General features: G+C 44.9%; 1 protein-coding gene across 5 annotated transcripts in view; it reads left to right on the forward strand.

The window, feature by feature from the left end:
* RPS6KA1 (ribosomal protein S6 kinase A1) overlaps positions 1–26,579 on the forward strand; it is an 85,838-nt gene that overhangs the window by 32,123 nt on the left and 27,136 nt on the right. For 2 of the 5 annotated variants that reach the window (XM_028738753.2, XM_028738751.2), the window contains one exon: positions 20,711–20,764. The exons of 1 other annotated variant lie outside the window; for it this stretch is intronic. In XM_028738753.2, coding sequence (XP_028594586.1) covers positions 20,711–20,764 — 54 coding nt within the window. Of the gene's footprint in view, positions 1–6,206; positions 6,301–20,710; positions 20,765–22,250; positions 22,478–26,579 lie in introns of those variants that run through there. 2 more of the 5 variants (XM_077931993.1, XM_028738752.2) reach the window with 2 other exon arrangements.

Below are 26,579 nucleotides of genomic sequence, written 5' to 3' on the forward strand. Positions count from 1 at the left end.
TCCATACTTAACCTGAAACTGTTCTTAACCTGAAGCACCACTTTAGCTAATGGGGCCTCCTGCTGCCACCGCGCGATTTCTGTTCTCATCCTGAAACAAAGTTCTTAACCCGAGGTACTGTTTCTGGGTTAGCGGAGTCTGTAACCTGAAGCATATGTAACCTGAATCGTATGTAACCTGAGGTACCACTGTACCAATAACAGACTTAGTTGGTCTCTAAGGTGCTACTGGAAGGAATTTATTTTATTTTATAGCTTAGAGAGAGCGAGAGCATACACCTGCATTATATGGACAAGGTCCCGCTTCAGCCCCCAGCATCTCCAGTCTTTTTTTTCTTTCTTCAAGGAGCAGAAAAAAACTTCTCCCTGAGACCCTCTGCCCATCAGAGGAGACAAATAGTCTGCTCCGATGGAAGGCAACTTCCTAAGCTTTTAGCATCTAAATTGCATGATGACTGTGTTTGCCCCCTGGTCTCTAATTCTTAGACATGCTGCCGTCAGGTTTTCAAGCTTGTCTGTTCAGTGATGAGCACAATTAAAAAGTACTACCAGAAACCTTTTAGTGCATGGTTTCTCAATATGTGGTGGCCAGCCACTATTCTTGCAGCCATTAAGGCACCAGATTTCTTTTATGGGCTGGAATATGACTCTGCTGTCACATTCCATATCTGCATACATGCACATGATTCCGTAATCCCGTCTGCGGCCACAGCTGCATACCAGTTTGAGGATACTTTCTGTAGCTCAGGTGTGGGTCGAAGGGAGGCTGAGAGGTGGCCCAGCATCTGCTGGCCTCAGGGCTCCTTGCAAAGAGTTCTGGACTAGCGCAAACTATGCTGCTCTAATCCAGCAAAGCACGACTTGCCCTTAAGCAAAGGGATAAAGGGTTTGGAGTTGTTGTTTTTCATGTGCAGTTGGACACAAAATAAGGAGTTGGGAAAAATTGTGTGCAGTTGGAAAGCTGATAGTGTGCAATTTGTAAAATGGGCATTGTGTCGGGTAGATTTAACATGTTAGACATATGTGCTTATGAAGCACTTAACATGTCAGGAATAGCATGTATGCAAATATGTAAGGGTAGAATGCACTCAGTTAACTGTCCAACCATATTCAAACATTTTCTTCTTTTTGGCCAGAATCTCTGCTTGCTGCGCCATTGGGCAGTTAATGCTTTATCACATCCTTGCCTATATCCTTAAAGGAATCCTTTTCCATGTGCCTGTTAGTTACTGGGTTATGGCAGATTCATCAATGAATCGCTGCTGTATAGTAGATATTGCAGAGGGTTCGACCAGATGACCCTTGAGAGTTGCTTCCAACTCTATGATTCTGTGATAAGAACTACTGACTCCTATGAAGAAACCACCCCTGATGCAGGGTGTAAACAAGGAGCAAAGTATGTTTTGTGTTCATTCAGCTGTGCATCTGATGGGAATGTTTGCAGTTGGAAATTCTGCTTTTAAAGTCCTGCTTGGGATCACAGAGCACAAGACGACATATGGCTTTATTGCTAAGAGATCCTGCATATCCGTTTAAAAACACATCAGTGGACCACTGGGAATTCTAGTTCTAAAAAGAAAAGTGGCATCCATAAGCCTAAAGATAGCATATCCCTCCTGTTGTCCTCTGCAAACAAAAACTCTTGGATAACACTTTTTAGTGAAATATTTATCCTCCCTGCTTCTTACTGTGGAGAGGGAACTTTCTCTGTGGAAACCCCTCAGCTATGTAATTTCTTGCCCACAGAAGTGCATCTGGCACCTTCACTGTGTACTTTCTGTTGTACTGTATTCTGAAAATGCGCCTTTTACCCTGACCTTTGAGATACATACAGTGGTACCTCGGGTTACATACGTTTCAGGTTACAGACGCTTCAGGTTACAGACTCTGCTAACCCAGAAATAGTACCTCAGGTTAAGAACTTTGCTTCAGGATGAGAACAGAAATTGCGCGGCGGCAGCAGGAGGCCACATTAGCTAAAGTGGTACCTCAGGTTAAGAACAGTTTCAAGTTAAGAACGGACCTCCAGAACAAATTAAATTCTTAACCTGAGGTACCACTGTATTTTGGACCCACCCTGTTCTCTTAAGTGTCACTTGCTTTAATGATTTAATATTGTATTTTAAAATGCTTGTAGAAATCTACTAATTAATAATAATAATAGGTTGTTTCCAACTAAGTTCTACCCAGAGTAGACTGACTGAAATTAATTGATGTACAGTAGTCACACCCATTCATTTCAGTGGGTTTAATCTGAATATAAGTAATGTTGAATACTACCTAGTAGTAGTAGTAGCAGCAGCAGCAACAACAACAACAACTACAGCAACCTGACTTATGCATGTGAATTACTCCAGGATTCAAGAGGGCTGCCCATCGCTTAAATCGTTATATTGTGGGATATTCCTAATGGTATATTTCAGTTTCTTGGGGAGAGAAAAATGTGTTTCAGTCTTGCATGGTACGTATATGCATGACAGGCCTCTATCTGAAATAGGATGCTGCTGTGTCTCTAGGTTGGGCTTGGAGAATACTTCTGGTCTTGGATGGAGAAACAGGCAGGGCTTTGTTTTAAAGCAGGTACTGTACCTTGGCTGTTTCAGTGACCTCACTGGGAGAGATTGCGGCAGCGGTACTCCTTTTTATTTTTCCCTTGCAGCTTTTGTTTCATTGGCGTTGGCATACATAACTTTCCTCAGGCAGCAGTTTTGGGAGTTATCATTAGGGCTGCAAATTGTCAATTATTTAGCTTATTAAATGTTTTAACCACTTGGGCTTCCTCCCTCCGGCATCAAAACACCTTTGAAGATCTTTGAGTGCTTCTACATCTGCTATTTTCTAACATATACAGTACACAATCTGCTAACTAGCAAAAAAGAAGAAGAAAAAAGAGGAAAATCCAGGTGACATTGCTGTCCAGTTGTTGCATTCTGGTATTTCCTGTGTTTTGTCCTTCCATCTCTTAAGATTATTCTTAGTATATATTAATTGATTTATACCCCACCTTTTCCCCTGACAGGGCTCAAGGCAACTTACAGATAAAACAAGAATAGCTAAATACATGGGTGTTAGGGCAATCATAAAAAAAAACCACCTGCTTTGTGGCATATTTAAGGGCAATTAAGGTAAAGGTAAAGGTACCCCTGCCCGTACGGGCCAGTCTTGACAGACTCTAGGGTTGTGCGCCCATCTCACTCTAGAGGCCGAGGGCCAGCGCTGTCCGGAGACACTTCCGGGTCACGTGGCCAGCGTGACATCGCTGCTCTGGCGAGCCAGCGCAGCACACGGAAACGCCGTTTACCTTCCCGCTAGAAAGCAGTCCCTATTTATCTCCTTGCACCCGGGGGTGCTTTCGAACTGCTAGGTTGGCAGGCGCTGGGACCGAACAACTGGAGCGCACCCCACCGCGGAGATTTGAACCGCCGACCTTTCGATCGGCAAGCCCTAGGCGCTGAGGCTTTTACCCACAGTGCCACCCGTGTCCCAGTAAGGGCAATTACTGCCAGCCTTTTGCACAACTGACTGGACTTGCAAAGCCTAATTCACTCCAGCATTTTCTGGTTGCAGCACTGCTTTCTACCTGTCCAGAATTCATAGGACTCTTGTTAAAAAGCAGAGGTAGGGAACATTTTTTTTCAGCCTGAGGGCTCCATTTCCTCATGGGAAAACCTTCTGGAGGTCACATGCCTGTGATAGGCAGCACCAGACGCAGAACTGTGGGGAGCAAGAGGTGTGTCTCCTACCATTGTAGAATCGGCTACACCCCAGCCATGCAAAAGTGAATTGTTTCTGGTCCTTCTCTTTCTCTTTCTCTTTCTCTTTCTCTTTCTCTTTCTCTCTCCCTTGCACATGGACATACACACTCTCTTTCCTCCAGCCAGGCAAATAAGAAGCATCAGAGTTCAAGGACACATTCCAGCCAAGCAAAAGCACTCAGGAGTGGACCAGTGAGGGGTGTTGCCTGGGGAGACTACCAAAGGCTGGACAGAGAGAGCTGGAGGCTGCATTTGGCCCCCAGTCCTGCAGTTGACCACAACTGCTTAAAGGAAGCGGGAGGTTCAGTTCAGCCCACTTCCATTTCCAGTCCATGAACAGAGTGTTTACCTGCATTGGTCTCTGGCACCTCTCCTATCATATGTTCTGCGGTACAGTCCCTTTCCCCCCACCGCTTCTTTTTTCAACAGCTATCTCTTACCTTTTGTCAACTTTTAATTCTTGCACTGAAGTGCAAGTGTGCAGAAAAGAAAGAAAAGAAAAAAGACAAGTAAATGTTCAAACTCTTTTCTTTGGGGCGGATATTGTTGGAGCATTGATGGTACCACCCACTTTTCCCTCTGGTGTTGGGGTGGCCTCTGCAGGACTGTAATGGGCACTAATTCAAGCATATTGTGTAACCAAAATGAAAGACCATCTTTTTGGGGAGTGCAGTAGACCAGCGTGTTAACCGCTCCTAAAATCCACACACTTCACGAAGCTGACTTACTCAACCTATCTCTTTTGTGCTTCCTGTGAGTGTCAGATTACTCTTTTTCTCACTGCTGCTGCTGTCTCTGGCTTCTGTCCTTTCAACGTCAAGCATCCATGGCTGTTAAAACAGGGAATAATGGAGGACTGTTAGGACTTGCATTGGAAATAGTTGACCCTATTTCCCCTGCCCCCCCCAACAACCTGCCTTTGTTCCACAGAGTTATCATGCCCCCTTGAGGCTTGTGCAGTTAGTACAACTTGCATGGAAAGCACACGGGGAATTTGTTTGTTGTTTGCTGGGATCCTAACCTACAGAGAAGCCATTGATCACAAGTGAGGAACTTGTGGTCCTCCAGATCTCATTAGGCTCCAGCTCCCATCAACCCCAGCTGGCATGGCCAGTCATTGGGCATGATGGGAGCTGTAGTCCAACAACATCTGGAGGACCAAAGGCCCCCCCGGACCTGATCTGAATGTAAAGTCATGTTTCTAGGCATAGGAAAGCATCTGTCCTTGACAGTTTTTGAGCATTGCTTGGAAATATAGGAATCTGTCATATACCACTTCAGACCATTTGTCCATATTGTCTACATTGATTGGCAGTGACTCCTCAGGGTCTCAGGCAAAGGGTCTTTCCTAGAACCTGCTTACCTGATCTTTCTGTGTTGGGGATTGAACTTCAGGTTGGGGATATGAACAGCAGGTGTTTTGCCTCTGATATGTGGTCCCCATGATTCAGTAGGGCAGCCCCACGGGCAAGATGCTGCTGCTTCCTGTCAGCTCAGTCCCAGCAAATGGGAAGTGCAAATGCAAATTATGTGTCTCTTGTTGCAAGAGGCACAAGGAATTTTACAACTCTGAGAACTCATTCCGCATTAAACCACAAAAGCACTTTGCTTAATCCTACCAGCAAGTACAGACACTGGCCTGAGCTGTACATACAGGAGAATGAGGTGGGACTGAGGTGATAGAATGGGCTGCACCACTTCAGCTTGTAGCTTCTAAGGTGGGTTCCCGTGAATGCTCTTTCTTTAAAAACAAAACAAACAAACAAACAAACAAACAAACAAAACTTTACTGAAAATAGAAAAGCAGCACACTAGGGAGGAAAAAGAGCTGGGATGAATTTCCACTTAAAGGGGAGCATGTGCAAATATGACCACCCCGCTACAGTGTGAAGTGGTACAGTCTATTCTGCCACCTTATTCTGTTGCATATATACCGAAGCTGGCTGAGGTTTCTGACCTTTCTTCTTTTCTTTTCTTTTTTTGCACACCCTAGAAATACACCAGAGGTGTGGAATGTGAAGGAGTCTGGAATCCAAATGTTTAAAATGAAACAGAAGAGCAAGAGTGTGGTTGAGGCAGAGGGTGTTCTTATTTCCTGCTGCAGTTATTTGCTAACCTGAAACTCGGTCTTGTGGCTTTACCATCCCTTAACTTACTGGATTAGTCTCCTGCGGGTTGGGGGGGGGAGGACTCACAAACCCCATTCCTATGCCATGCAGCAGAAAATTAAGCTTCGGGATTTGCTCACATGAGATGTAGTGATGGCCACCAGCTTGGTTGGCTTTAGATAATTGGTTGGGTTTAGATAATTTCATGAAAGGTAAGACTATCATGGTGACTAGTCATTATGGCTATGTCCTTCCTCCAGCGTCAGAGGCAGCCTACCTCTGAACAGAAATTGCTGGGGAGCACCAGCAGGAAGTGTGCTAATGTGCTTATGTCCTGCTTGCAGGTTTCTCATAGGACATGAGCACATTAGCTTGCAGGGAGACAAGCACTCGCTGGAGCCAGAGGCAATGACAGGCAGAGCCACCCGCGGACTGGTTGTAAGTAGGCATGCAGTTGATAGAACAGTGCCCCATTTGCCCTAATGGTCCAGCTTCTGCTTGTGTGTTACTATGGATCATGGAGGTTAACAGCCAAATTTAGGAGGAGGGAGGGACAAATTTAATGTGTCTTTTTAAAAATCCTGCCTTTGTCAATTAACTTGAGGTTCACAGCGAAAGACCCAGTGCACTTCCATGGAACGTACCCCTGTTTTCCCTTAGCTCGGGTCGGCAACTTCCACCCCTAAATTGATTTTCTCATTTTTATGAGGCATCCACACACTGCCAAATTCCTCTTTAGCAACTGGCAGTGTCTATTTGCAGCCTCCTGGACTTCACACCTTCCGGAAGAGGGTTTCCTTCCTGTGACAACTTTATCTTCCTTGTAATGAGAGATTGAGACATAAATAACCACCTTTGTTCATTTGTGAACCTGTGTTGTGTGGTTGTCTGTAGGACGGCTTTACTGTTGGGCAGAACAATTCAAACCCTCTCTACACCCACCCAACCTGTTCATGGCCAGAGTTTTGGCTTCATCTAAGGCAGAGATGGGGAAGCTGCGGCCCTCCAGATGTTGTTAGACTCCTAACTCCCATCAGCTGCATCTAAAGAGACTCCACTTCTCATCCCTGCTGAAAGAGCTTGAGATGAAGAGATTGTCTTCCCCATTTTGTATCTCTTCTTGTCCAACCAGTGTTAGTGTAAGAAGAGGTGGGGAAGAGGTCTGGCCCACAGACCTCTTTAATGAAACATGTCACCTGCCCCATATCTGATGCTCCCCGCAGTGAGCAGTTAAAGGAGCCCATGATGCTCTGCCTGCTCATGGGCACATGGGGAGAGCACTGGGGGCTGTCTCAGATGGAGAGGAGGAACTTTCCCGATCCCCAGCTGAGCTGCGCAAACAAGCTGCCTTGTCCCAGCCTGCAAACACCTGGGGAAACTGCCTTGGCTCTCAAGGTGAGAGCTGGGGCAGTTTCACCCAGTGTCTCGCAGGCAGAGGCCAATGTATCTTGTTTTTTCAACATTGCGATATATCACCCAGCTGCAGTGTTTGGCTTGCGATACACTGCAATGTTGAAAAGCTGTTATCGCCCTTCCCTAATAGATGGTCCCTCCCACCTGTCAAAGTTGACCTGCCACAGTGGTGAAGAGAGAACGATGTCGCCCACCAGGCCAAAAAGCCACCCAGCTGCAATAATTTTCTACACCTTTCCTTATTAATAAGCAATTTAGGTAAGTGATCATGGCAGGTGTTTAAATATTTACTTGTACATGCAATACAAAATAAATTAGGCGTAAGTAGGGTACTTCAATCTCTGGTTTCTTTTGTAGTTTAAAAGAGAGAGAGAGAGAGAGAGAGAGAGAGAGAGAGAGAGAGAGAGAGAGAAAGAAAGAAAGAAAGAAAGAAAGAAAGAAAGAAAGAAAGAAAGAAAGAAAGAAAGAAAGATCTAGGTTCTACTAACACACACTTCTGCAAAAATAGAAATAAAAGTCTTTAAATGTGCAGAGGGTGTGAGAATCTGAGGCTAATTTTTAAATTCAGATTCTTCAGCACAGCTTTCTAAGGCGTCTCCCAAACTGGTTATCTCTCCTGGCTTTTGCCGCCACCCCAACTACTCTGGGTTATTTCCTTGGGTGGTTTTTCTTCTTCTTCTATTATTCTTTCAGGCTACTGATTTAGAAACTCTGTTCCGGGGAACCTTGAGATTTCTTGGTGCCTTATCAACCGTTTCCTCTTCGGTCAAAATGTTTAAATAACAGTGGGCAACATTCCCTGAAAGAGAACTTGTTTATCTCTGCTGATCTTCCTCTGCAGTGCTCTGATGCCAGAGACCTGTTTTGAGGGATGTGCTCAGTACACTGAGGGGACAATGAAATTTTGGCCAAAGAACTGTTTTGCTCCAGTGTACTCCTCTGAGCCCTCTTCTGAGGAACCCCAGTGTGTTGCAATAACTGACAGTGTTCCCTGAAGGTTGAAAGTTTGAAAGCTACCGCTGTGAACTGTGCCAAGTGTGCTGGTTGCGCCTAAACACAGCTCTTATCATTTTCCAGAAGAAAATGGTGTCAGCACAAGTCTGTGCGTGCAGCACTTGCTTATGTACACAGTAAAAGTGTATCAAAGCACGCAAGGGAGCCAGATGTGTGTGTCCGCTCCGTGTAAGCATTTTCTCACAAGTTCTTAAGTTCTCCTTCAATCTTTTATTGACCTTTCACAATACAGCAGTAATTCTGTCTTGCTGAGCAGTTTCATATTGTCTGAAGACTTGCCTTGCCCACCCATCCCCTAAATATGAAATGATAATTGTCCAGATTGTTTACAAATGAAATGTCACATTTTTGCTCGCTCCCCACGTTTTAATGGCTATAACTCTGAATGCAGCTCTGGGTACAGCTTCATGCTATTCATTTTCCAGGGCTGTGAGCCATAAAAATGCCTGCGTAGGGAACAGTAGGGTGTGCCTGGAGTAACTGTGCATGTTTGGCTCTTGTGGCTTCCTTACATGTTCATGCATGCACACACATGTCTATCTCTACACATCAGTGTTTGGCATAGCCACATATTGAGGCTGTAGTGGCCAACCTCTTCCCAGAACCTAGGAGGAAGTAGCCTCAGTGCACACATAAGAAGGTGGAAGTGCATCTCTGACTATCCACAGCAAGGCTAACATTCTCCATACTGGGAATGCCATACTTTGCCATCCATGTTACGAAACAGCGGTGGGGGGGGGGTCTCTGGCTCAAAGGCTGCCTGTGGCCCTTGGTCTAATTTTCATGTGGGTGGGAGGAGCCTGGGCCCCTGGCCAGAGCTACCTGTTTCTCCCCCAGCAGCCCACTGGACATGATGCAAAAAAACGAGTTGTTGGAGGGTGAGTGAAGGGGGCAGGCAAAAGGTTCAGTCCCTGGCATCTGTGGGTAGGGCTGCAAAGTCTTCCTTCTGAAATTCTTGATTGCTGCTGCCAGTTAGTGCAGACAGTACTGAGCTACATGGACCTAAAGGTCTGACCTTGTATGTCCTGTGCAGACATTTTGTGGGGAAGGACTGTAGCTCAATGACAAAACACATGCTTTGCATGCTAAAGTTTTTAGGTACATGAAGTTATGGCCTGAGTCTGACATAAGGCAGCTTCATTTGTTTAAAACACCCTGGAGAATACAATATTGTATTCTAGCCTGAATATGGGTGCCAGGGGAATCTCCTTGGGGAGGGCATTCCATAACCAGGATCCTGTGGTGTCATTCTGTGATTTCTAGATGTCAAGGAAGCCCTAAGAGGCCTCGGCAAATGTGAGCATGTTGGTATGGAAGAAGGCTCTCCAATTGGGTTAACACCACAATGAGACCAACATTTATTTGATTCTATTATTTGTGTGTGTTATGATCTGCACGTGCAGGCTTTTTATATATAGCCTTCAGAGTGAGGCCAGAAGCCCACTTCTAGTGCATAGTGCAAGAGACAGCTGCTGTTTTGGAGCAGCTTTTATCACACCGGCAGCTTCCTGTTTATGAAATTCTGATCCGTGGTCTGGTTGTAACCAATACTGATTTAGCCACCTTCTACAGGATGCATTTGATTTCTGTACAGGAGAATGGCTGGCTTGCCTCTCTCTCTCTTTTCTCTCTCTGCAGATCCACAACTCTGCTGGGAGATCAGAACATCTCCCAATCAACTGGTGCTTGTGTGTGTTAGCCTAGCAGCTGCTAAGGTAGCGCAAGAGCTATTTCACACAACCTACAAAGGTGTAGCGGGTGGGAGAGGAGAGTGAATTTGGACAGAGTTTGTAGCTTGCAGAGAAGCAGTCAGGCATCTGGTCTGTCTAGGGCTCAAGCCAAAATTCTTTTTCCATGCTGGTATTGTATTACTGCAGAGAGTTTATCAGTAAGCAGTAGCAAAGCAACTGCAGTCAAAGCACTCAAGTGGGATTTTCTGTTATACATTCGTATCAATTTCCATTCTTATACAACAATTCTTTTCTTTTGGAAAAGAAAACATATAAATAAAATTCACATACAAAAAAGCACTCAAGTGGGAGTCCAGAACATAAGAAAAAATGAAAAATTTCAAAGGATGGCTGTGTTTTGATTTGCATATTGTTTTGAGAAGTGCAAATTAGATAAGTTTTACCATTTAAAGCAAACTGAAAAATATATACAGTGGTACGCTTCAGGTTACAGACTCCACTAACCCAGAAATAGTGCTTCAGGTTAAGAACTTTGCCTCAGGATGAGAACAGAAATTGTGTTCCGGCGGCGCGGCAGCAGCAGGAGGCTCCATTAGCTAAAGTGGTGCTTCAGGTTAAGAACAGTTTCAGGTTAAGAACGGACCTCCGGGACGAATTAAGTACTTAACCCGAGGTACCGCTGTATCTTCCATTCCTACTCCTGTGCAGGTCTGCCTAGATTTGGGAATTGTGCTCTGTTGTAGCCACAGTGAAAATTAAAGTCAGGGTGACCTTTCTTCCCAATTTGTTAATCTACAACACTTTCCCTGCCTCTAGTTCCACCCATCATCCTATCTGGCTCTGCCCATCACCAGCACACAGCCCCTGCCCTCAACAGATTATAGACCCTCCAAGTGTCCCCAGGGACAGTCCCGCTTTTACAGAAGCTGTCCTGGTTTCTGATTTGATCCTGAAATGTCCCCCTTTTCCTTAGGACGTCCCTATTTTTATCAGAGAAATGTTGGAGGGTATGGAATTATCCAACCCCTGAGCCATCTGAAGGTAGCCCTAAATAGGGAAGTTTTCTTAATGTTTAATGTTTTATTATGTTTTTATATATATTGGAAGCCGCCCAGAGTGGCTGGGGCAACCCAGTCAGATGGTTGGGGTATAAATAGTAACATTATTATTATGGAATAGGATGCCCCTATATTCATTCATATTCATTCATATTCATATTCATTAAAAGACGCCTGCTTCTTGGGAGAAGGGCAATGACAGGCCTAGACAGCATCTTGAGAAGTAGAGACGTCACCTTGCCAACAAAGGTCCGTATAGTTAAAGCCATGGTTTTCCCAGTAGTGATGTATGGAAGTGAGAGCTGGACCATAAAGAAGGCTGATCGCCGAAAAATTGATGCTTTTGAATTATGGTGCTGGAGAAGACTCTTGAGAGTCCCATGGACTCCAAGAAGATCAAACGCATCCATTCTTAAGGAAATCAGCTGAGGCTCCAGTACTTTGGCCACCTCATGAGAAGAGAAGACTCCCTGGAGAAGACACTGATGCTGGGAAAGATGGAGGGCACAAGGAGAAGGGGGCGACAGAGGACGAGATGGTTGGATAGTGTTTTCGAGGTTACCAGCATGAGTTTGACCAAACAGCGGGAGGTAGTGGAGGACAGAGGTGCCTGGCGTGCTCTGGTCCATGGGGTCACGAAGAGTCGGACACGACTAAACGACTAAACAACAACAACAACATATTCATTGGAGAAATGTTGGAGGGTATGAGATTCCCCATTAGGGCAGGGATTTGCTGGGCTCCATGTCACAGCCAGCATGGCCAGTGGTCAGGGATGATGGGAGCTTTAGTTAAGCACATCTGGAGGGCCACGGGTTCACACCAACTGCTTTCAAATTCATGATGGGCATACTGCACTTGGATCCCACCCTTCCTTCTAGAAGCTCAGTCAGGTAAGCATTTGTCCTGAGTGTAACCTTCACAACAAGCTTGTGAGGTAGCTTAGGCTGGAAGAAAGTGAGCGACCCGTGGTTGCGCCAAGGTTGAGCATCACAGCTGAATGTGAGGTGGAGATTCCAAGGCTCTATCCACGACTGTACTGTAGTGGTTTCAAAGTCCGTACTTTGAAGGAATCCTCTTCACCTTGATAAACTTCTGTTCATGCTTACAAAGCATTCTTGGACTTAGAGTGCATATTAAGTCCATGTGGCCCCATACAGGCCTTTTCAAGGGATGCTAATAACTGCCTTGCACCAGATCAGACTTACTTATTCATCTAGCCCACTATGGTTCAACTCTGACTGACAGTGGCTTTCCAAGTTCTCGGGCAAAGAAAAGCATTTTCCACCACCTGCTTACTGATCCTTCTAACAGAAGGTACTAGGTATTGAACCTGAGATCTTCACACGAAGCAGATGCATGCATGAGATACCTTGCAATCACTATGGATGAACTCGGTGTTCTCTAGAATACACCCAGCGCCTCAGTGCCTTTATATTGTGGAGGAAGTTCAGTCATGGTGGGCAATGTGTCTTTTTTGCAGAAGTGTATCTGCTGATAACTTCTCGTTTAAGGAGCCCTTGCTAAGCTTTTGCAGAACAGAAGAGTTCCTTGGAACACATTTGAGATCCCCTGCATAGTTTGAAGTCCAGCTTCAGGGTGATTCTCCAGATGATGATCAAATCTTAACTTTCTCTAGAAAGTTCTCTGCACCCCTTGTTTGCTCCCATCTCTATATGTATACGAACCATCCCATCTCTATGTAAGGCAAGGATGGGGAACCTGTGACACTCCAGACATTGTTAAACTTTGACTCCCATCAGCTCCAGCCAGCCTGGGCGATGGTCAGAGAAAGTAGGAGTTGTTGTGCAGCAACAACCGCAATATGTTGGCTTCCTCTGTGTGAAGCATGTCATCTGTACCTGTCTCTGATCATAATGTTATTGCGAAGAAGGCTGCTTCAGAATGGCAGTAACTTTCTGCAAATGATTCATTCATTCTTTCATACACACACCTTACGATTTGGTGGTCGATATAGGGGAACTGTGTGGAAGTCGTCAGCTCTCCACGTTTCCACATCAATTTGCGATTTTTAAAAAAAGTTCTCATGAAGATTCATCAGCAAGTCAGTTCAAACATCTCTTAATGGATACATCTTTGTGTGCAAGTTTGCCAAATATACACATTTTTTGCATTGCGATTTCCCCTTATATTGTGCATCCTTCTGTGCAATTCTCAATAATATATGAATTATGTATGCACAATTTACCCTAGGATATGCACTTTTTGAATGCAGAGAAGTGTTAATTTTATAGGCCAATATTTTAAAGCTGTGCTTTGGTTCACATATATTGTTTGGAAACGTGCAAATTAGGTAGATTCACATTTCTGCCTTATTCCTATCTACGAAGCACATTAGGGATCACACCCGAGGTCATTTGCCCTTTCAGTACCTTTCTGATTCATCAGCTGGGCTGCATGCTAGAAGCACTCTGTGGTTTATCTGTGGGGAAATTACACAGTTTCCTCTAGGCGGAAAGTTCCAAAATATGCCCAGATGACATAGCGCTGCTGCCCAGAGCAACCCTGCTGGCGTCCATGCTCAGGAGAAGGTGGCTAGCAGGCGATGGGAAAACAACTTCCTAGAGCTACAGAGATGATGAGGCTTCTCTTCCACACCAAGGCAAGTGCTATGATCCCTTGTGGTTGTTTTGGCTGGGCTGGGCTGTTTACAACACAGCTGGCCCCCTGCTGGTTTGTCTGCTTGGAGCAGGGGCAGAAGGCCTGAGAGATTACCAGGGATGTGTGATGAGAACTGAGGGCCTGTGGGCAACTTTTAAGTGTAGATTGTTGCTAGATTGTTGTAGAATTTGTTGCTAAGTTTTAGGGAGGCCCTCTAAACTGAAGGGATGGGGAACATTGCCTTATACCAGCTGACATTGTTTTGTCCATCTAGCTACATGTTGTCTCCTCTTAGTGGCAGTGTGTGTCCAGGGTCTCTGGCAGGGAGAAGTCTTCCACCTTTGCCTGCACTTCAGGCTTTTGAAACAAATTCATGCGTTTCCACTGGCCATCGCTAAGTACTTTTTGCTGCTGCTTTTTTCCCAGCCACCGGATGGGGTTTGGAATATTGTTGTTGGAGTTGTGAAACTGTTTTAGTTTCAGGCTTTGTAATACAGTGGTACCTCAGGTTACATACGCTTCAGGTTACACACTCTGCTAACCCAAAAATAGTGCTTCAGGTTAAGAACTTTGCTTCAGGATAAGAACAGAAATCGGGCTCCGGCGGCACGGCAGCAGCAGGAGGCCCCATTAACTAAAGTGGTGCTTCAGGTTAAGAACAGTTTCAGATTAAGAATGGACCTCCGGAACGAATTAAGTACTTAACCTGAGGTACCACTGTACTGAAGTTTGTTTATACTGGGTATTTTAATGGTTGCAAGCTGCTTTCAGTGGACAATTTTAATTTTAAAAATGATGAGATATTTTTTGTAGCCAGGATTGAACGTGTCCCATCTGAGTGCAGTGTTTGTGCTCTGCCACTCAGCCATGTTTATTCCATTTGTTGTTGTTGTTGTTGTTGTTGTTGTTGTTGTTGTTGTTGTTGTTGTTATTTGTTGTTGTTGTTGTTGTTGTTGTCTGAAAAATATATTATGGAGACTGATTTCCATGATCAAAATTACACTTTCTCTTGCTGTAGAAAGTGGAAAATATTTTTGAATATATTTTTGGCTTTGATTGCTGGCGCTTTGGTTAGAATGGAGGCACTGAGGAATACCTTTGTGTGAGTGAATGAGAGAGAAGAAGTGGGTATTTATAGGTGTCAGCTGGTCTAGTAGCCTCTAGTGGACTCTAGTAGACTCTAGGGTCAGCTGCCTGGGCTGCTTCTTGTGGTGGCACCTTGACTTTTGGAAACTTCCCTTCCCATTTGCCTGGCACCAAATTTAATTTCTCCTCAGCACTGAATCAAAGCATTTCTTTTTTGCTGGTGCTGCGGGCTTTTCATGGCTTTTAGATCAGTCTTGCTACCTGCCTTAAGTATCTGCTGCTACTTTAATAGTGCTGTCTTAAACATTGTTTTAACCTAATGAAATGTTCGTTAGTTGCCTTGATTGAGGACACTGTTCTGAATGGCAGAACAAAATCATCTTAAAAGGATTTTAAGTAGGCTGTATTTGGCCTAATGGTAATTACACTGGGAGACATTGAGCCTAAATCATACTCAAGAATAGATCTATTGAAATCAATAGGCTCTGGACCATTTATTCCAGTGGATCTACTCTGAGTTTGATTTAGTTGTATTTAACTCTAGGTTAGCCTTTCCCAACCTGTTGCTCTCCAAATATTGTCTAGTTGAAATGCCTCTCATCCCTGACTTTTAGCTGTGCTTGCTGGGGCTGATGGGATTTGTAGTCCTAAGCATCTAGAGAGCACAAGTTTGGGGGGTTATCTTCAAGGCAGCAATAGCTAGAGACCCCTTGGTGTATTTATCCATTTTTGGCTTATGGTTCCTCCACTATATTTATGTTTGTGTGTGTGTGTGTGCACTTCTTTTGCATATGCTGTAAAGGCTAAGATCCAGATTTGTTTAAAGCGTCTTCTTTTTTCCTGAACAAACAAACAAACAAGCTCACAAAACCCCAAAGTTTTGACTATTTGCACAGATTTAAAAGAAGAGTTAAAGGGTCAGGAGGTGGTAATGTGTTTCAGCTGATGGCCTGGCACTTTAAAATGGCACCTGGCTTTGCCTGCTTAGAGCTGTCGTTCTGCAGGGTAAAGTGCCATGTATCGGGCGCCACCATGAAGATGGAGGGGATAAGTTAAGGGTGGGGGAAAATTTTGGCCTGGCAGACCAGATCTTTTACCTCCCCATCTGCACACCACAGATCAGCTATTGACACCAGGGGACTGCTAGGTAGGTACCCTATGCACTTGTCACAGCCCAAGGGGGGAGGGGAAGGGTCTGCTGACTGGAGTACACTAAACTGAGGCCAATTCCTGTTCCTTCCTCAAAGTGAATTGCACTAGTAGGTGTTTAGTGGTATGGATGCACAAAATACTGTACAAGAAACAATAACGTGTATCTTTCTTGCTTTATGCAAGGTACACTTTTTTCTTTTAGAGGGGTCAATGGAAGGAGTAACATCAATCAGAAGCTGTCATTGTCGCCTCTAGCTCAGTACTGTCTGCACTGATTGGCAGCGACTATCCAGGGATTGACTCCCCCCCCCCTTCCAGGCCTCTGCTGCACCACTGAACTGCATTTACCTCTGTGTGTCAATTTGGCCCCCATTTCCGATAAGCCTAGCAAGTATTTCATAAATGAGTTGCCAGGGAATTTTGCCCATACTGTTCCTTCCACCTTAAAAAAAAATAAACCCCAAGCCTAAACCATCTAAAGAAGCTTTGAAGAAGCTAGTTCCTCTTTATCTTGGAATACAAATGAACATCCTGTTTCCAAAACCACCTGCAAGATACGGAAGCGGGTGAAATGGCAAGAAAAGAAGGGTGCTTCCCCCAACCGTATGCGCACACACCCACACCTTTTCTTATCTTAAAGGAAGGGGGATGTGCAGGATACATATCTCCTGAAAGCTTCTTGAGAGCAGGGCTTTGCCTACCAAAGGAAGCACAGCAAATCAGTTAACCAGCATTGTCCAACCTGGTGCCCTCCATATGCAACTCCCATCACCCCTAGCTAGAGTAGCCACACGAGCTGGGTCTTATGGGAGTTATCCAGATCATACGGGGACACCTGGTTGCCAAAGACTGCAACAGCCTGTTCCCTGGGTGTGTGAGGTTGTTGCTGGCTCCTTCTGCTTCAGCCCTGGTGCTTGTCAAAATATTTGCCTGTTGGTTGTAAGGAGGGAGAATTCTGCCTGTGGGGAGGGGGAAGTTAGCAGGATTTGGAGGGCTGCACAGTTTGCATGCTTTGGTGGACAATGCATGTGGATCTAGCCTTGGTTGGTACCATTCAGCAACTACTTGGCTAAGGCCTGTCTTTGGCCTTGTGGTTGCTGTTGTTTATCCCTTTTTTTCACAAGAATCCCTTTGGATTCAAACTACACCCAGGTTTTCCTAACAGAGGCAAAGCTTTAGATCAAGGGCTTTTATGGTTACAACAGAGGAACTTGTTATTTGGGCTCTCTCATCACAACAACCCTGTGAAGAAGATAGCAAGTGGCTCCTGGTGCGATGACCAGAGAGCCTTCATGACTGAGTGGGAATTGGGACCTTGATCTCCTCAGCCAGCACCACATTATTATGCTAGTCTTAGGAATTGGAGCGCGGGGTGCGGGGAGCTGTTGAGCAATGAATTTTCAGCAAGGAACCCCCTTAAACCTGCAAGAGGCAGTTTGTGCACCTCACCACTGACACCCTTCTTGGATGGGCTCCACGCTGCGTGAGGATAGCAGCATCAGCACTGGATTAGTGTTCGCCCTTTCTTCTTCAGATTTTAAATGGTCAGATACTTCCCGGTTACAAGTTTGCGGCTTCTCTTTTCGGCCTGGGCTCAGAGAAACCCAGTTGTTCCGGAAATGGTTCCCTCTTCTTCCTGCCAGCTGTAGAGACTTTGCTGCAGATTGAGATAAGTGGAAGTAAGAACAGCTTTTGCAAGGGACTCTTTACAGTTCATGTAGAGAGTCCTGCTTGCAGGAGGCTTGCGGTTTGAGCATTTATTTGGTTCATTTCCTCTGCTGTGTTTTTGTGTTTGTTTTTAAAGTGCGTTAAAGAGCTTATCCTCATCTCTGCACATTTAAATCAGCTGGGGGTGGGGTCGTTACACCCAAACATTTTCAAGAGACATGCCCTTCAGATGTGTTCCTCTTTGCACTTAAGCAGTTGTGGAGGCAGAGCATCTAGCAGATGAAGTAATTTACAAAATAAAAATGAAATTGGTTGCACGTCGTTGTCCCCTTCCTCGCACAATGCAGCTGAAAGACAAGTGTCCTTTAAATGCCAACAGGCAGAGAGGCCTTTTACCTATATGCAACATTATAATAATTACTCCACTCATAATCATTTTTTAAAATTTGTTTATTATGCCATCAATGCACATGGTACTTTGGAGTTACACAGGGCCAGTCTGGTGGAGTGGTTGGGTTGAGACGAGGGAGGCGAGGAGTTCAAGTCCCTTTTCAGCCATGAACCTTATTGACTGGCACTGGATCTGTTGCTGTCTGGGCTGGCCCTGCCATTTGTTAAAATGAGTCAGGAAGATGAAAGAGTCACATCCTTACTCCATTGGCAGCAGTGCCCCGCCAACCTAAGTCTGCCCATGTCAGTCCTCACCTGCTTGCCTTCTTACATGCATCCAGTTTGGGGGGTGCTCAGCTTCCTCGTCCTTGGTCTCAGTGTTTCCCCTTGTAGAACTCAATACATAGGGGCAAAACTAGAATGAATGAATGAATGTAAGACAGAGTTGTTCTGCCTGGCCTTTGGCTTGGAATCAACTTGATCCCCTTCCCCTCTATCCTTTTTCCTTTCTCCTTCTGTGATGGAACTCCTATTTGGGGACTTCCTTGGCTTTTTTTCTGGCCCCAGGTAGGACCAGTCTGGATAGTTGGCCTTCGTGAAGATTTGACGTTTTCACCCCCCAAAAGTTTTTTATTTGAGTTTCTACTGAAATGAGGCTGCATTTTAATGTTGTATTTTAATCTTGTTTTTAAGTTGTATTTTAATCAATTGTTTTATACCGGGTGTTAGCCGCCCTGAGCCCGGTCTTGGCTGAGGAGGGCGGGGTATAAATAAAATTTATTATTATTATTATTATTATTATTATTATTATTATTAATAATAATAATGAGGCTCTGCTTGTCATTGGTTCTGGCTCCTCCAGCTACTGTCGGGCTGGCTGCCTTCTGTTCCACCAGCCTTAAAGGTCAGGTTATTTGTTCTAAATCTTCCAACATTCAGCTTCATTGGATGCCCACGGGTCCTCATGTTGTTCTCCCTCCTTCACAACTTTTCGATGTCCACTTTCTCCATGCCATGCATAATTTTATGAACTTCTATCAAATCACCTCTTTCTTGCCTTTTCTCTAAACCCAAAAACTTACGGGATTGCACCCAAGACAGTCATCATGCAAAACAGGTGCTTTATTACAGAGCACAACTTCTGTTGTGGATGCATGCTGCAGGAATGTTTCAGCCTGTGCTAGTACAAAATCTCAGGAGCAATTCCTAACTCTTACACACAGACAGTTGGACATAAAGACTAAGGAATCAGGACTTTCATGTGGTGGGCACCAACACTTTGGAATTCCCTTACCTTGAATATGAGGCAGGCACTATCTTTCTCTCATCTTTTCAGCATCTACTGAAGTCCTTCCTCTTCCAACTAGCCTTTTAAGTGGAGGTCATTATCCCAGTCTGAATTTGCATTGGAACTATTTTAACTGTTTTTTAAAAGTGAAATTGTGCTGAAATGTTGCTACTGTTTTTATACCTGGAATTGTTTTTGATTGTCTCATATATGAAACTGTTTTGGATTTGTTTTTACACTTGTTTCATGATTGTAGCTGTTTTACTTGGCTGATAATTTTTTCCAAAGTTTTTCTAAAGTTCAAGTTAAAGACCTCTCAAAGAAAACAGAGAATGGATTAATGACCTTTTATTGTATCGATAGTTTGCTTTCTCATTTGGTGAACTGACAAGAAATTGTACGTTAGGAACAAAATTGGGTGAGATTAGGACAGTGGAACTTATGCTGGTTGAGCGTGTTGTGTTGGTCAGAAAAAATTACCCATCCAAGTTCCAAATGAATTCTTGAGGTTGCAAAACTGTTACATTGGTCACATCTTTTAAAAACACAATGAAAAGAATGCATTTAAGCTACCTGTGGCATTCTTGTTGATTATTTTTGTAGAGTTAATCATGCCAGCTAACAGATGAATAATTTATTGTTAAATGGAGTTCAGATAATATTAGCTAAAACACAAAACATTATGTAAAGAAACTTACCTTGGTCACTATGAAATTACTCCATGACTTGTCTGCCACTATTCTGTAAATAGTATATAAACCTGTTGGCCCTTACCCAGTACAGTGGTACCTCGGGTTACAAACGCTTTAGGTTACAGATGCTTCAGGTTACAGACTCCGCTAACCCGGAAGTAGTACCTCAGGTTAAGAACTTTACCTCAGGATGAGAACAGAAACCGTGCAGCGGCGCAGTGGGAGGCCCCATTAGCTAAAGTGGTACCTCAGGTTAAGAACAGTTTCAGGTTAAGAATGGACCTCTGGAACGAATTAAGTTCTTAACCAGAGGTACCACTGTACCAAAAAGTATCCAAATTCTGCCATCGAATACAAATATGTATGTAAAAGTTTTTTGTGGCATATCAGCATTGCTCACTGCCTGCTGCTTCTATGATTCAAACTGATTTTGTCACAAAGAAGAAAATGGCAAAGAAAGATTCACTTTCTTTCTTCCATTCTTTTTCTGCTGCTGCTGTTGCTACTACTACTATACCAATATGAACTGGGAATTTTACCAGGAAAAATTGAAACCTAAGGTTCAATAGATAATTGTACTATGTGTTGATGAGCATGGAAGTCACAACCTTTTGTTTGTGCTATACTTTTGACACTTTAGAGGGACAGCGGCAATTTGGCTATGTCCACAATTTGATATCCACGCTTCAGATGAACATATTTAGAAAGTGTTGCTGTTGTTTCAGGTTCCATAGACCTCCTGCTCAGACACTATTTTCTCATTTTGTTTTGCAGGCAAAACGGAACACCACTTGGATAGAGAGAGACAATGTGAACACAGCAGATAAGGTAAAAACTGCATGCTTGCGGAACACCTGTTTGGGAGAGATGTCTTAATTTGTGTTCTCACCTTACTTCACAAGCAGATACTGGGAGATGGGCTGATTATTTCTGTACAAGATTTGAGTTGAGTTAATGTAAGCTGTCTTTCTCATTCTTTCCTTTTGAGGTCATACTGTCTTTGTGCTTTTAACTCTGCATGAACCGAAGTTTGGAAGGGTGGAAATAGGTTATCTAAGCAGGGAAGATAGGACGGCATTGTTAGTCACATAACAACGAATTCACCAATATGACCCAATCCCCAAAATCAAACACGGTGGACTTTTCAGTCTCTTGCAGACTGAAGGGCTACAGCTAACATCCAGACTGAAGGGTTACATTGAACATCAGCTGCCTGTTACGAACAATTCATATTTCCATTTTCATGAATGAAGCAGGTAGCAAAAACCAGCAACTGGGGGCTGTTCTACAGTTCTGCATCTTGAAATTACAGTATTACAAATAAGGTTTTAGCCCTCAAATTTTTTTGATGTGGACCAAAACTGAGATTTTAGTGAACAATTTATTTTGGGTTTTATTATTTGTACAATCACTTTCATGCACTTAGAAAAAAACAAGAGAGAGAAAGTGGATCTCCAAATTATATCCACTACAGTATTACCGGCTAATGACTTGATAAGGTGTGTATATGTCATATGTTACAGGTGCCACATAAAACTTGTTCCGCATTGTAAGAAATTGATATTTTATTGTGGGAGCACCTACGCTCTTGAATTTCCTGCCTACTGACACCAGGCAGGTGCCTGCTAAAAATATTTTTCATTTAGGAAAGCCTATCCAGGCAAGTTGAATGTTTAGGTGTGTAAAAACTGGTTTTAGCTGATTGCTGATTTTGACTATTATTATAATGTTTTAAAAAGTTGGGTTTTTTTACTCTTTTTATTGACAATTTTCATTGTTTTACTCTTTTGTAAACTACCCTGAGTGTTTTTTTAAGAATCAAGTGGCATATAATTTTTGCGAAATGAAGAAATATGGATAAACACACACATATATAGATACACATATACAGAGAATGAGAAAAACAACCTGACCTTTGCCTGCCTAGAATGTAGCCTACTGATAAAGGTAGGATTCCTATCCATTTTCCCACCTACTTCTGCCTCTGGCCCCACCTGCCATCACCATGTGGCCCTCCAGAAGTCTGTTCATGAAAGAATGTGGCCCTCGTGCTGAAAAAAAGGCTCCCCACGCCCCCTGCTACAAGAATTAAGGGGAGAGGCTTCCATTTGAACAGGAAAAAGTGGAACTGGAACATGAAAGAAGCTCGAAGGTGTTTAAAGTGAACTAACCACAAGTGTTTTGGTTTGAGGGAGGGCCGGAAGTGCTGTTTTTAACCTGCTTTGCTTCTTAAGGCGGCCCTACCTCCCTGCTTCCGCTTGGCTTGGCTTTGGGTACATGTATCAGCGGCTGGTTCCCTGTGAGACCCAGAGTGCGCCCCAGCTGATGGTCTGCCTGCAGCCACCAGCCATGCTCCCTTAGGGGACCTTGGGGACCTTGTCATGAGAGATGTGCCACTCTCGCCAGAGTTGGACGATGAGTGTGGCTAAGGAAGCCAGGCTCCCTCGCATCCTTGCCTTCCTCACGCTATGGATCAACGGGAAGCGCCGCCCCGAGCCTTGCAGCCTCCCGCTGCCTCCCACAAGCAACCTCAGCAACCCGGTCAGTACTTTGGCTTGGCCTGGCGGACAGTCTGTTCTAGCTGTGCTTATTTGCTTTTGTAAGCTGTAGCAGTGTGGCAGCTTCATGGATGATGGCTTTTTCTTCTCCTTTGGCTGTACTCTCATCATCTGGCTGGTCCAAATGCCAGCTTGTTGGGGAAAAGCAGGTCTGGGTGTGGTCAGTGCCAGGAATGGGAACTGTACATATGAGTCCTGTTGAAGAAAGGAGGGATGCAGGAAGCTGCCTTCTACTGAGTCAGACCACTGGTCCCTCTAGCTCAGTATTGTCCACACTGACTGGCAGTGATTCTACGGCAGGCTTCCTCAACCTTGGGCCTCCAGATGTTTTGAGTCTACAGTTCCCATCATTCCTGGCCACTGGTCCTGCTAGCTAGGGATCATGGGAGTTGTAGGCCAAAAATGCTCTACGGCATTTCAGACAGGGATCCCTCCCAACCTTATCCAGAGATGCCATGGATTGAACCTAGGATTTTGCTCATTGCAAAGCAGATGCTATCTACCGCTACAAATGGAAATCTCGGTTCTCTAATTTGGTTCTCTCGGTTTCTTATTTTTTCCTGTCGTAAATTCAGCACTTTACATTTCTGCAGCAATTTGTTAGTTGTTGTTGTTTTTAAAAGTTTGTTCATCTTTAAAGATTCATCATCGTGTCTGTGCAACTTTCTCCTAACAAACACACATTATATGAAGTTTTGACTAATGTACACATTTTTGCAAGCAATTTCCCCAGATATACAGCATTTCTTAAGACTTTGGTCGTTTGGAGAGCTGCATTGCAAAATTTGGAAAAATGTGGATTTCGAAGGATAGCTGCATTTCAGTTCTCGTATTGTTTTGGAAAGTGCAGATGCAATAGATTCGCCTTTGAATGCAAACTGAGTCAAATGTCTCCCCATCTACCCTGAGCTGCGCAAATATAAATAATGAACAAGCCGAGGTGGAGAGCTTGTGGCCCTCCTGATGTCCCTGGACTACAGTTCCCATCATCTGCGGCTATGCTGGCTGGGGCTGTGGGAGTCTATTCTGGGTAGGACTACACTGAATACCTTTACTTTTTTTTATACTGTGTACCACCCACAATTTTTCCTTTTTGTAAGCGAAACATAGCAAGCCGCTTAAAGTGACTCAGATCTATGTTCCATCTAGCTCAATATTGCCCACACTGACTGGCAGTGGCTTTTCAGGGGTTTCAGGACAGGGGACATTCCCAGCTCTACCTGGAGTAGCCAGAGATTGAACCTAAGACCTTCTGCTTGCGGAACGTGTGCTCTCTTCCCATGAGCTTATGGCCCTTCCCCTTAAAATAAAGTTAAGATTCTAGTCCTCATACTTCTGCATAAAGAACTGCATTAAATAGAAACATAGCCCTCTACCGAGTTAGACCATTGATCCATCTAGCTCAGTATAGACTACACTGCCAGAATCTCCCCAGAGTTTCAGACGGGAGTGTTTCCCAGCTGTGCCTTGAGAAGCTGAGGATTTAACCTGGGGTCTTTTAAATGCAATGCATGTGCTCTACCACTGAGCATGGGCCAAACAAATGCCATAGTTACAGCCCTCTGTAAATGTGACATCTGAGTTTGCTTGCTCAGTCTTCTTGTTTCTGATACAAAGTCTGTCTCTGGTTCGATATTTCCATCTCAAGACCGTGCCAGTTTCAAGCATTGGCATTTCCTTAGTCTCCCCCTGAAGTGAAGAGGAAAGTTGTTGGGGGCGGGCAAGGCTGCCAAGAGGCAGACAGACTCCTTGGGTTTTTTCTCTTCCCCAGAACTGCTCATGTAGCTAAGCAGATGGCTTTGGGGGTGGGGGTCTGCTTCCTCCATGTGCCAGCCACACTGACTCTGTTTTGCAACAAACATGCGTGTTTGCTGTAGGGTGGTGGGTAATTCTGGTGGCGCAAACATTCACACTCGTTGCCACCCGCCAAAAAGCGACGGGAGTAGATGGCAAAATGTACTGCAGTGCTTAATATCGTGGGAGGGGAAGGGAGGGAGAGTGCATATGTTAATTGTGGGGAAACAGCAAATGTTTGCAAGCCACCAAGCTGCTGACTTGAAAGCTTTCCTGCAGACAGAAGCGTGACACTGAGGCAAAAGTCAGAGTCTGGTGGCTTCTTTAGATCAGAGACAGGGGAACTTCGGGCCCCAGGGACCAAATATGGCCTTTCAAGCCTCTATCTGGGCCTCTGGTCTCTCCCCAGGCCACAACCTCTACATAGCCATGCCCCTGACAGGCCATGTTGTGCATCCTCCTTGAGTATTTTTGCCCAGCTGGATTGCATCCTTGGACTCCGACAATGCCTCTTCCTTGCCTGAATGGAGGTTTTCACACCTGTACACATGCATCCCTGTTCCTTCTTCCCCTTCCCTTCAATCTGACTTCTCCCAGCAGTTTCTCCAAAGCTGCTGTCTTTTGGCAGCTGCTAGCGGGTGGCGCTGGGGGTAAAAGCCTCAGTGCCTAGGGCTTGCCGATCGAAAGGTCGGCGGTTCGAATCCCCGCGGCGGGGTGCGCTCCCGTTGTTCGATCCCAGCGCCTGCCAACCTAGCAGTTCGAAAGCACCCCCGGGTGCAAGTAGATAAATAGGGACCGCTTACTAGCAGGAAGGTAAACGGCATTTCCGTGTGCGGCTCTGGCTCGCCAGAGCAGCGATGTCACGCTGGCCACGTGACCGGAAGTGTCTCCAGACAGCGCTGGCCCTGGCCTCTTGAGTGAGATGGGCGCACAACCCTAGAGTCTGGCAAGACTGGCCCGTACGGGCAGGGGTACCTTTACCTTTACCTTTATAGGGTCCAGTGCCCTGGCAAGGTCCCTCCCAACCTGGAGCCATCCCTAGGTATCTCACAAGATAGCTGTGCATGCAACTGCTGCTGACCCTTCTCTCTCCACCCACACCATCCTCAGTGATCTGCTTAACTGATGCCAAATGTTTGGACAGCTTTACTTGGCCTCAACAGTAAAGCTGTCCAAACATTGCCCCTCCCGAACTTGTGCCCAGATCTGCTTCCTGGAGCCAAGGCCCTCTGCTCCTGTTCACTGTAAACTGTGGCCATGCTTGGGGTGGGGCAGTGTCCATGTAATGTATGAGTTGACAGATCCCGCAGTGTCTTGACATTGTTTATGGAACGCTGGATTTCTCAGGGCTGTGAGTGACTCAGACTCGTGTGCTGTCGAATCTCACTCTGCAGCTACCTGCATTTGCGTAAGGGATGTGCAGCTGGTCTCCTCAACTGCAGGAAGTGAGATAAATACTAAGCACCACAGCCCTCCAGATGTTGTTGGACTCCAACTCTCATCAGCCCTGACAATTGGCCATGCTGACAGGGGCTCATGGGAGTTGGAGTCCAACCGCACTTGGAGGCAGCTAAATAGGAGCTCCTTTCAAAGATCACCACTCCATTGTGTTGCTGTTCACCAAAGGAATGCATGTTGCAGCTGCCAGCACCTTGTCCACCTGAATGTCTTCTACATATTATAAATATAATGTGGCCTTGGCATGTCCCTTGATTATAATAGGAAAAGCCCTATACAAACACTGTAAGAGTTCATAGCACTTCATACACTTGCACTGCTTGCTCAGTGCTGGCAATTCAGTACAGATGCACAAAGATGGGTTTTGTGCACAACCACCAACGTCTCGTTGGCTTGAGCTTGCCTGATGGGCTCAAGCATATTTTTGTGCTTGGAATCAATGGGGCAGTTAAGTAATTTTAGACTCTGAACTTAATGGTTTTACTGGGAAGGGAGAGCAGCTGCTTTTAAAGATGGTTAATGTGTATTACTTGATTTAACTTCAACCAGCCCTGCTGTGCATTCTGCTAAATCTGCCAGGTTTCTTGGCCCAAAGTCCTGTCTTGACGGTACCTTTGCTTGGAATCAAGCAAGCAGTTAACAGACAGACTGGCCACAGGGGCAAGGATTCTGACCCTTGGCTCTCATGCTATTCAGTGGCAGCAAAACGTAAAGAGATTCTGACACTGGTGAGAGAATTAGGCTGTTTTCTGCAAGCTTAAGAGCATTGTATAATATCTGATTGTCTTATTGTTCTTTTTAAAGCAAGAGGTCTTCTGGTCTGTGGGACCAGC

This window comes from Podarcis muralis, chromosome 7 (genome assembly GCF_964188315.1).
Source record: "Podarcis muralis chromosome 7, rPodMur119.hap1.1, whole genome shotgun sequence".
Taxonomy (NCBI): Eukaryota; Metazoa; Chordata; class Lepidosauria; order Squamata; family Lacertidae; genus Podarcis; species Podarcis muralis.